We start from the raw sequence: 12,442 nt of genomic DNA, 5'->3' as shown, positions 1-12,442 counted from the left end.
CATTCATCCAGGTTTTCCAATCTTTCAAAGTTGCTTTTCTTTATAATTATATAAATTGCTCCCTTGGTTCTGCTCACTTTATTCTGCATCTGTTAATCTATAGGTGTTCCAGTTATTCTCTGAAACTGTTCATTACATCATTTCCTGCAATATCACATTACATTCATATATTATAATTTGTTTAGCCATTCTTCAATAGGGGAATATGCTCTTTAAGTTTCCATTTTTTTTTTAGCAAAAAGTTGCTATAAATATTTTGGTAGAGACATGTCCTTTTCCTCTTTCTTCAATCACTTTCTTTAAATTTTTTTTTATTATAGCTTTTTATTACAAGACATATGCATGGGTAATTTTTCAGCACTGACCCTTGCAAAACCTTCTGTTCCAACTTGTTCCAACCTTTCCTCTCCTTCCCCCCCACTCTCTCTCCTAGACGGCAGGTAGTCCAATACATGTTAAATATGTCAAAGTATATGTTAAATGCAATATATGTATACATATTTTTACAGTTATCTTGCTGCATAAGAAAAATTGCAATCACTTTCTTAATAGTGGTGTCAATGGGTCAAAGTCAGTATTTTACTGACTTTGGAAGGATAGTTTCACATTGCTTTTGATAACAACTATAACAAATCACACCTCCACCAGCAGTATATTAATGTGCTTGTTTTCCCAGAGTCATTCATACATTTGTCATTTTCTTCTTTGGTCAACTTTGCAAGCCTAAGGAAAGTTTGGTTTAATTTAATTTGTTTTAATTATTAATGATTTTGAGCATTTTATAGTTATTAATAGATTGTTGTTGGAATCTTTACAAACTGCTAACTCATTAGAGTTGATAGATTATTGATCTTATCTTACAAGAAGATGTTTTGGGCCAGAACCTGAAACAAGGTACTAAGTAGAACTAATTGATACAATGCTTGTGTTTACACCTTTACTCACTGGAGTTCACAAGTATGTGAGATTCACAAAGTAACTGTAACTTTGTGAATTCACACCTCCCTTGAAGCTCTTAGGGCCAGAGAGCACTATGGGAGAAAACCCATAATCCCTCTCTCTTGTATCCCACAATTCTTCTCTCTCTCTGCTTGGTTCCAAGAGCACTTGCAGTTTTGTCCTTTGCTTCTGCCTCTGCCTTCTTCAGCCTTCAATCCAGCTCCACTGTCTGTTTCTTTTATACGAGAGAGAGGAAAACTGACTTCATATTCTTTGACTTTATGTCTGTTGGGGAAATGGATCTTTTTTACATATTTGAATAATTTACTTATATATCATGGGTATGACATCTTTATCAGGAAAATATGCTGCAAAGTTGTTATTTTTCCAATTATCTGTTACCCTGCTAATTTTAAATGTATTTGATTAAAACTTTAAATTTTACATAACCAGAATTGTACATTTTGTCTTCTGTGACCTTTCTTTTATTTGTTTGGTCATGAACTCTTCCTCTCTTAATATATCTGAAAAGTCATTTCTTCCTTATTTCTTTAATTTGCTAACGATATCACTTTTTGCAGCTAAATCATATATCCATTTGGAGTTTATCTTGGTATATGATATGGGATGTTGGTTTATAATTTCTGCTAAACTATGTCAATAATCTTTGTTGAATAGGTGGACTTTTGGGTTTATTGAACATGACACTACTGTGTTTATTTGCTTCTGTTTGTTATATATCTAAGCTCTTCCTCTGATTAATCTTTTTTTAAAATCAAGATTTTTTTGGCCACTACTTGGTGTAGTGTACTTTAAACTTTGATACAACTAGGATTTTCTCACTTTTATCATTTCTTTTGAGATTCTTAACATTTTGTTTCTTCAGATGAATTTTCTCCTTCTATCAATTGATTGGTACAGCATTAAGTAAATAGGTTAAGTAATATTGTCATTTTTATTATAGTGGCTTGATCTACTCATGAGCAATAAACCTTTACTCTGATATTTAGATCTATTTTTATAATCTCATTTGTACAGTTCCGGGTATGTATTAGTAGATAGACTCCCAAATATTTTAACATCTGTAGTTGTTTTCAGTAAAGTGTCTCTTTTTCAATCTCTTCTTCCTGAGCCTTTTGGATGATAAATAGAAATTCTTATTGTTTATATGGCTTTATTTTATGTTTTGCAACTTTGCTGAATTTTAGTTAATTTTAGTTGACTCTTTAAGGTTCTCTAAATAGCCCATCATATTACTTGCAACAAAAAAAAATAACTGTTTTGTTTCTTCTTTGTTTATGCTGCTTCTCCTAATTTCTCTTTCTTGTTTTTTGCTTAGCTAGCACATGTTAAAAAATAGTGATGATAAGAGATATCCTATCTTATTGGAAAGGTCTCTTTCTTACATTTTATATATAATGTTTGTTCTTGGTTTTAAATAAATATTACTTATTGTATTTAAAGAAAAATTCATTTTCTTATGCATTATAGTGTTTTTAACAAAAATTGATATGGATTTTTTCAAAAGCCTTTTTAACTTTAATTTATATAATGTGGGTTTTTTATTATAATTTGTTACTTTTATGATTTATTATAATGGCTATAAGTTTCCTTACATTAAACCAACCTAGCATTCCTGAAAATCCAATCATAATTTATAATCTTTTTAATATATTGTTAATATATAGCCTATTTGCTTGTGGTAAAATTTTCAAGCCAATTTCTCCTGCCATACTTTTGGAGAAAGTGGTACTTCCTTCCCTGAGTTTCTTAAGGACTTTTCAAGTAATTCTTGCCTCCTCCTAACTTTGAGACTTTAGAGTAAAAAAAAAAAATCCTCCCCCAAACATCGTGATAATGAGGCTTTAGAGAAATGAAAAAAAAAATTCTACCAAAATAAATGTTAGGGATATCTGTTCTAAATGCCTACAAAATTATCATATACTGAGAGGGAAAAATCAAAACAATGAAGAGAATTAAGTATTGTTTTATGTACTTGTTTTCTGGTTTTATATTTTTATCTTAAATATAATTATTTTGTAATTAAATATAATTTTATATATACACTCAACAAATATTAATTTGATTATTGTCTTACTGTTTATCTCTTGATGTTCCCCTTCACTTCTTTCTATACCACTAAAAGTTCTTAAAAGTTATACTAGTAATGTATGAGCTCTTATCACTCCTACCAAATTAAGAATACTCTGAATATTGATTACTGAAGGACACCCTGGATGAGTGGCTCATCTCAGGATCAGACTAGCTAAATTTGGAGAGGCTCATCATTGGAAAGCTGATGTGATTTAATTTTGTAGTCAGGATAATTCATGATGCCCTTTACTAAGGCATAGAAGGATGGAGAACCACATTTGTGGAGGATGTGTCTATGCTAGTGTAATCACAGATTCTATAAATTTTGAAGCACAACTATGGAGTTCTTGTTCTTTAAGATATAATATAAGATGGTTCTCTCTGGCTCTAGCTCAACTCCGACTCATGGCTTCTTCTGACTTGACGCTCTCCTCTCCATGTAATTTGGTTGAATTCTCGACTCGTACCTTCTTCACTCTGAAAAACTTTGTTGACTGGCTCATTGAAGCTCTATTTAATGCTCCTTGGAGTGAGAGGGATTGTGGGATGCGAGAGAGAGGGATTATGGGTTTTCTCCCATAGTGCTCTCTGGCTCTAAGAGCTTCAAGGGAGGTGTGAATTCACAAAGTTACATAGTTAACATTGTGACTCTCCCATACTTGTGAACTCCAATGAGTAAAGGTGTGAACAAAAGCATTGTATCAATTAGTTCTACTTAGTACCTTGTTTCAGGTTCTGTCCCAAAACATCTCAACTCTAATGACTTAATAGATTGTAAAGATTCCAACACACAATGATGATGATTCAATTTGAACAAAAAGTTTTGTGGCCCTTCCTTGATGAATTTTAAATTGATGTAAAATTATTCACTGTGGACAACCTGAAAAATAGGTTGTTGTGAATAAAGGGCTTTATAAATGGCAAGGTCTTTCCTTATAAATGTAATCTATTATCTCCCTGATATATGAAACAGTTGATGTAACTATTTTACAGCCTGGCTAATTTGAAAGTTGACCACTTATAAACTTGGTTTTATGGAAACATAGAATGTCAAAACTGGAAGATAACTGACTGAAAACTATTGGGGTAGAATGACTTGTCCCTAATCAAACATCTAATTCATAGAAGAGCTGGGCAAGACCCACGCTTTTTTTGGTTCACTCTGTCCTACTTCATTCTGTACTGATTCATCAAGCAGTCATGTCATCCCTGAGCATCTCTCTCCTTTCTTTGTTATACATGTAAACTTTAACGGTTGGAGTTCAGGAGCTAGAGGACATGGATTCAGACTCCAGCTTTGCCACTTACTCACTGTGTGATCTTCAGCAAATTGCTTGACTTTTCTGTGCCTTGGTTTCCTCCTCAGTAAAATGGGGATCACCATAGATTAGAGTCAAAAGGAAAGTTGGATCTCATTCAGTCCAATCCTCTCGTTTTATAGATGAACAAACTGAGACCAAGAAAAGTTAATACAAGATACAGGCAGTTAACAGCAGAGCCCGGCTTCACATACTGTACTCCGGACCGCCTTCTTTTGAGGATTGTTGGGAAGATCAAATGAAGTGAATATCAGAAGATATGTGTTCAAATCTTCTGATCTTATGAGGGTCCTGATCTATGAAATGAAAAGAATAATGCGTTTATTACCTACCTCTCAGGAGTGTTATGAGAATCAAAGGAAACAATTCACATCAAATATTTTAAGTGCAAAAGCTATATTAAGGCTAGCTACTCTGTTGATGATGATGGCACTGACTAAAAAACTATTCTCTCTTAACAGGTCCTTAATGAAAGTGGCTATGGTGACATTACAACTGATATTCGAGAGGATCAACGATTCTATTATGCTGAAGATTACCATCAACAATACTTAAGCAAGAATCCCAACGGATACTGCGGGCTGGGAGGCACAGGAGTTTCCTGCCCCATTGGAATCACAATGTAATTAATGCCCGTATGATGGCATTCAGATTGCATTTGCTATGGCACGGGTATCGGGTAATTGACCAGAGGCATTGCTTTCAACTTCTGACTCTGTAATGGGTTTCCAAACAAATGAAAGATGTCAGTCTGATATGAGATGAAGATCTCACACTAAATTTTGATGATGGCTGAGTTTATGTGATTATTGAAACTATACCTTCTGGTATGGGATACTAATTAATATGATTAAGCCTAAAAAGCGAGCATTTCTAGCTTTTGAGAAAAAGGGGGAGTATAAGGGATTTGTTTCTGGTGGGAAAATCTTTACTACTGCCCTGGCCTAGGCAACATGCAATCTTTCTTTCCTGTGCCTTCAGATTTGTAATCATTTGTAGCCATGATAACGTGTTTACAGAAATATTTCTCTGTACTGAATACAAATGGATAGTTCCACTAGAATAGAGCCAATGGAACTTTTAGTGCCTGTTACTGGCTTCCTCATGGCAATAGAAAGATCCAAATTTGCTTTATGGATTATGATGCTTCGCTTGTAGCAATGAGAAGGATAGCAACTGCATAATCTAATAAAAGTTTATAGTCTGATTAAAACCAACCTGATGTTTAGCTTGCTTTTTACCTGTTTCAAAGCAGTGTCTCAATGAATTATAAGATGAATTTGCATCCTTTAAAAGAATGAACAGAAAAACAACACTACCAATCACACATTTCTCACCATTTTCTCTAAAGAGAAAATTCAATATAATTGAAAATTTGGGGGAAAATAGTATATACCTCAAGGATTTATAAAGGAATTTTGTAGTAATGGAGTTCAGTGAAATAATTACAGAAGACATGAAGATGCAGAGGTATCACCTCTTCTCCCTATTTCATTCTAAGAGATTGACTTTTGAAATAGCCAAACGGCATCTGGCCAGCCAGGGATGGATTGAAAGGGTTTAGTTGTGGCTAAAGGATTTCCTTCAGGGCCCAGCTCTTCGAATATGGCCATAATTCTGGGAGAGTCTCTAACACCTTGCATTCCACTTTCAATTATTCCTAAAATTATACTTCTCATAGTTCTTATTTTCATTATTTCAATTTTTACTAACTATAGAAGAGGGGAGAATATTGATTGATAGGTCTATTTTATAATGACACAGTGTTATAGCAGATAGATAAGAGTAATTTGGTTGGGATCAGGAGAAAAGAATTCAAATCCCACTTCTAGCACTTTCTACCTATATGACTTAATCTCTCTGTATCTGAGGCAGTTTCCTGAGACTTATCTAAAAAGTCATAAATGAGTTGTGTTTGTGTCTTTGAGGAGAATCCTCAACCCAAGAATTTCCTACATGATTAAATTTATCCTTGACTTAAATCACATTTCTAGACAGGAAAGGCAGAAATGCAGATTAATATTAATGACTGACAGATATACTTTGTTTGCAAAGTACTTTATCTAAACCTCACAACAATACAGTGAGGCAGGTACTCTAGGAATATTTCCCATGTTTTACAGGTCTCAAAATTGAGACTCAGAGAAGTTAAATAACCAGGCCATGAAAATACAATTAGGAGGTGTTGAAGGTAGGATTCAAATTCAGTTCTTCCTGATTTCTTCAAATATCAGTGATGAAAGTTCTATGGGAATCTGCCATGTGAGAAGGCCTCATCTGTCCTATATGCCCAATCACAAACATTGCTTTTTTATTTATTATTATAGCTCTTTATTTACAAAACATATACATGGCTAATTTTTTCAACATTGATCCTTGCAAAACTTTTTGTTCTAACTTTCCCCTCCTTTCTCCCACCTCTCCCCTAGATGGCAAGTAGTCTAATACATGTTAAATATGTTAAAGTATATGTTAAATCCAATATATGTATACATATTTATACAGTTATCTTGCTGCACAAGAAAAATAGGATCTAGAAAGAAAGGAAAAAAAAACCTGAGAAGGAAAACAAAAATGCAAGCAAACAATAACAGAAAGAATGAAAATGCTATGTTGCGGTCCACAGTCATTTCCCATAGTTCTCTCTCTCTCTGGATGTAGCTGACTCTCTTTATTACTAAACAATTGGAAATGATTTAGTTCATCTCATTGTTGAAGAGAGCCATATCCATTAGAATTGATTATCATATAATATTGTTGTTGCTGTATATAATAACCTGGTTCTGCTCATTTCATTCATCATCAGTTCATATAAGTCTCTCCGGGCCTTTCTGAAGTCCTCATGTTGGTCATTTCTTACTGAACAATAATATTCCATAATATTCATATACCACAATTTATTCAGCCATTTTCCAGTTGATGGGCATCCACTCAGTTTCCAGCTTCTAGCCATTACAAACATCCATTCGTTTCCAGTTTCTAGCCACTATAAAAAGGGCTGCCACACAGAAATTAGGCAAGGACCCACACTTAACACCATATACCAAGATAAGATCAAAATGGGTCCATGACCTAGGCATAAAGAACGAGATTATAAATAAATTAGAGGAACATAGGATAGTTTATCTCTCAGACTTGTGGAGGAGAAAGAAATTTGTGACCAAAGATGAACTAGAGACCATTACTGATCACAAAATAGAAAATTTTGATTATATCAAATTAAAAAGCCTTTGTACAAACAGAACGAATGCAAACAAGATTAGTAGGGAAGCAACAAACTGGGAAAACATCTTTACAATTAAAGGTTCTGATAAAGGCCTCATTTCCAAAATATATAGAGAACTGACTCAAATTTATAAAAAATCAAGCCATTCTCCAATTGATAAATGGTCAAAGGATATGAACAGACAATTTTCAGATGATGAAATTGAAACTATTACACTCACATGAAAGAGTGTTCCAAATCACTATTGATCAGAGAAATGCAAATTAAGACAACTCTGAGATATCACTACCCACCTGTCAGATTGGCTAAGATGACAGGAAAAAATAATGATGAATGTTGGAGGGGATCCGGGAAAACGGGGACACTGATGCATTGTTGGTGGAGTTGTGAATGAATCCAACCATTCTGGAGAGCAATCTGGAATTATGCCCAAAAAATTATCAAACTGTGCATACCCTTTGATCCAGCAGTGTTTCTATTGGGCTTATATCCCAAAGAGATACTAAAAAAGGGAAAGGGACCTGTATGTGCCAAAATGTTTGTGGCAGCCCTGTTTGTAGTGGCTAGAAACTGGAAAATGAATGGATGCCCATCAATTGGAGAATGGCTGGGTAAATTGTGGTATATGAATGTTATGGAATATTATTGTTCTGTAAGGAATGACCAGCAGGATGAATACAGAGAGGCTTGGAGAGACCTACATGGACTGATGCTAAGTGAAATGAGCAGAACCAGGAGATCATTATACACTTCGACAACGATATTATATGAGGATGTATTCTGATGGAAGTGGATTTCTATGACAAAGAGACCTAACTGAGTTTCAATGGATAAATGATGGACAGAAACAGCTACACCCAAAGAAGGAACACTGGGAAACGAATGTGAACTATTTGCATTTTTGATTTTCTTCCCGAGTTATTTTTACCTTCTGAATCCAATTCTCCCTGTGCAACAGGAGAACTGTTGGGGGAAAAAATGAAACATAAGCGAGTGCAAGGGATAATGTTGTAAAAAATTACCCTGGCATGGATTCTGTCAATACAAAGTTATTATTAACTAAAATAAAATTTAAATTTAAAAAAAAAAAGGGCTGCCACAAACATTACTTTTTATATGAATATTCAAGAATCCCTTCTACCTAGGTTCTAACAATTCATCCTTCTTGTCATTTAAAAACTCTGTTCAAATAAAGTCAGAAAGAAACATGAACAAGGAGGACAGCTTTAAAAATTACATGTTGAATTTATCATATACTTAAAAGGAAAATCAAACTATACATAATGGAGATTTGCAGTTCTGTGTACAATCTTCTCCCCTTCCCTCTGGTTCTGTTATTTGTATGGAAAAACTACTTTTATTTGGTATTTAAATTCAGATTTTTTTAAATTAAAATTTTGCTGTCTTTTATTATTTTTTAATTCAGTTTATTGACTATATCTAGAGTCATCTTTGGCATTGGGGTTCTTTCCTTTAAGGAAGTATAAACTAAGCATTTATTTTAACATGTTAACATGTCTGTAATATAGAAACATGGGCAGAAATAGCATTCTCCCTATTCCCTAACAGTTTTATACTAATTTAACCTGCAGAATTCCTTCCAGAATCAGAGTAGTAATATCTCATACTTTAAAGTGATAGTTGCTTTTTTTTTTTAATTTGGGAGAAAAGGTATAAAGATTTTTGTTGCTTTTTTTTGTATTCAGATCCCCTTTTCCTCTCAAAATCCCTCACTTCCCCTACCAAAGATCCATTCTGTGTAACAAAAAAAAAGAGAAAGAGAAAAAAAATCTTTTCAATAAAAACTAAGTTTGCAGCCCCATCTATTAATATATGCAATGTTTCATATCCATAGGTCTCCATATTTTCAAAGAAAGACAATGATGTGTCACTGCTTCTTCCTGTCCTTTCAGGGCCAAGCTTGACTGCTATAATTAGATAGTGTTCAGTTTGGAGTTTGTTGGAGATTTTTGTTCTTTTCATTTTATTGTTGTAGTCATTATATATGTCATTTTCCAGATTCAACTCTTTGTATCAGCTTGTATAAGTATTTTCATACTTACAAAGCCTCTTACTTTACTGAGAAAATTGAGACCATTCAATATGAGCTCCCTCTTCTTTCTTAGTCTTCATGTCAAAACCCACTCCTTTCTCCCAGTGACTAACACAAATGTGGCCCTTTTCCCTGCCAAGGCCAAGCATGTTCTTCATCCCACCATATCCAGCTTTTTCTAGAAGATTGAAATCTCAATACTTACCCTCCCCACCCTGTTCCCATCTACTGGTTTCTTCTCTACTGCCTTAAAACATTCTTAAGTTTCTAATATCCTTAAAAACTTTAACAAAATGAAAGAGAAATCCCATGTAAAACAAGTGAAGATGATATGAAATATTTGGAAATCTACCTTCCAAGACAAAACCAGGCACTGAACCATACAATTATAAAATTCTCTTTACACAAATATATCTAACTCTAAACAATTGGGAAAATATTCATTGCTTATGGGTATGCTAAGTCAACTTAATAAAAATAACAATTCTACCTATGTTAATTTACTTACTTGTTGTCATACCAATCAAACTACAAATGAATTATTTTATAGCACTAGAAAATAGGCATAAGCCAACATCTCATACTTGAGACAAATAAAAGAAAAGGAGATTATAGTTTTAGAGTAATTAATAATCTATTAATTAGAGTAGCTAATAGTCAATAAACTGATAGTCAGTGGCTTCTCTTGAAAACCAAACACAAAACCATGAAAATTAATGAATGCTTAAATATCTTTGGGGAAAAAAAATTGATTTTCAGGAAAAATCTTGGAAATGTCCTTTGAAAAAGGGGTGCCCCTGAAAGGTGAAAATCAACTCTGGTGAACAACTAATAAGAGGATAGACTTTCAAACAAGGAGATGGGCTGAATGCTTTTATCTCCTCTTGTTGAGAATATGATGCTCATGAGGCTTTGCCACTTCCAGCAATCTGGACAAAGGCATCTGTTTTTATCCAGATCCTTCTAGTTGGTTTTCTCCTAAACTCCAATTGTTTGGATACCCTAAACTCCAATTGTGGGATAAAAGGGCATAGATAAAGTTAACACTTTAGAGCTGGAATTCACCTCGATTAGATTTTGTTTATACTCTAAACAGAAGTAAGCTGTTCTTGCTGGATGAGGTCCTGCTGAAAATTGAGAGTGTGTTCCCAGAAGATTTGGGGAATCTCATCTATCAGCAATATCTTTCAGAGACTGACTGACTGGTTTACAGAGTCTGATCTCTTAATGAGGAAATAAAAAGCCTGAATCCTAAATAATAACATGTTATTAATATGATAGAAAATAATTTCTCTCACACTCTGCCAAAAATATGGATAAATGCCAAAAAATATGGATAAGGGAAGGGCTTATGAGCAAATAAGATATAGAGAAAATCACAGGAAGTAAAAGGGATAACCTTTGATTACATGAAATTTAAACAGTTTTGCAAACAAAATGCAGCCCAAAATAGAAGAAAAACAAGAAATTGGGGGGGAGGGGATTTTACAGCAAGTTTCTTTGATAAAGTCCTCATTTCTTAAATATAGAAGGAACTGAGCTAATTGTATGAAAATATGAGACATTCTTCAGTTATATTGATAAATTGACAAATGGTCAAAAGAAATGAACAGGCAGTTTTCAAAAGAAATTAATCAAAGCTCTTAGTCATATAAAAAATGCTCTAAATCACTATTAATTAAAGAAACGCAAATTAAAACAATTCTGAGATGCCACCTCACATGTATCAGATTGGCTAACATGACAGAAAAGGAAAATGACAAATGCTGGCAGGGATGTGGAAAAAACTTGGACACTAATGTACTGTTGCAATTGTAAACTAACCATTCTTGAAAAAAAATTTGGAAACCCACCCAAAGAACTATAAAACTCTTTAAAACCTTTGATCCAGAAATATCCCAGAGAGATCAAAGAAAAGGAAAAATTACCTATTTATTTAAAAAAAATTTTACATACCAACTTTTTCTATAGTAGCAAAGAACTGGAGATTAAGGGGATGGCCCATCAATTTGGAAATGGCTGAGTAAGTTTTAGCATATGGTTGTGATGATATACTATTGTGATATAAAAAATGATGAACAAAATGGTTTCAGAAAGACTTGGGAAGACTTTATATGAACTGATAAAAAATAAAATAAGCAAAACAAGAAGGACATTGTACACAGAAACAGGAATATTATAAGGCTGATCACCTACAAAAGACTTAGATGTTCTTATAAAGACAATGACCAAAGGACAATTACAAAGGATCCATAATAGAAAATGCTATTCATCTCCCAAAAGAGAACTAATGAATTCTGCATATAGATTGAAATATACTTGTTTTTAACTTTATTTTTCTTGCTCGTGTGTGTGTGTGTGTGTGTGTGTGTGTGTTTTCTTTTACAGCATGGCTAACATGGAAATATTTTTTATGTGACTTTAGATATGTGTAATCAACATCATATTACACACTTTTTAAAGGATAGAGAAAGGGCAGGATGGAGGAAGAGAATTTGAAATAGTTTTTAAAAAGTTAAAAATTTACATATAACTGTGAAATATTTAATGAACTAAAAATATATTCAAAAAACTTTCACTAGACTTTACTATTTATCCCTTCATCTCTACTCACACAATTACCACAAGTCACCTCCTGCTTAGACTATTGCAACAGTCTTCCTTGTTGGCTTCCCTGATACTAGTCTCAGCCTACTTCAGTCTTCCTCATATAATTTGCCAGATTTTCTCTGGCTTTATGTAAATATGTATCTGTGAACGATCTGGAGAGACTTACTTGAACTGAGGCTAAGTGAAATGAGCAGAACCAGG

The 12,442-nt window shown here is 33.6% G+C and overlaps 1 protein-coding gene across 2 annotated transcripts in view; it reads left to right on the top strand.

Annotated features, from left to right (window-relative positions):
- Nucleotides 1–5,569, top strand: part of MSRA (methionine sulfoxide reductase A) — a 527,887-nt gene extending 522,318 nt beyond the window's left edge. For both annotated transcript variants that reach the window (XM_051975735.1, XM_051975734.1), the window contains one exon: nucleotides 4,814–5,569. In XM_051975735.1, the coding sequence (XP_051831695.1) occupies nucleotides 4,814–4,978 (165 nt within the window). In that variant the 3' untranslated portion in view covers nucleotides 4,979–5,569. The remainder of the gene's footprint in view (nucleotides 1–4,813) is intronic.
- The last annotated feature ends 6,873 nt before the right edge of the window (nucleotides 5,570–12,442 follow it).

The sequence above is a fragment of the Antechinus flavipes genome, chromosome 2 (assembly GCF_016432865.1).
Source record: "Antechinus flavipes isolate AdamAnt ecotype Samford, QLD, Australia chromosome 2, AdamAnt_v2, whole genome shotgun sequence".
Classification (NCBI taxonomy): Eukaryota; Metazoa; Chordata; class Mammalia; order Dasyuromorphia; family Dasyuridae; genus Antechinus; species Antechinus flavipes.
Note: the sequence above shows the minus strand (reverse complement) of the source record. Positions and strands in the feature narration are given on the sequence as shown.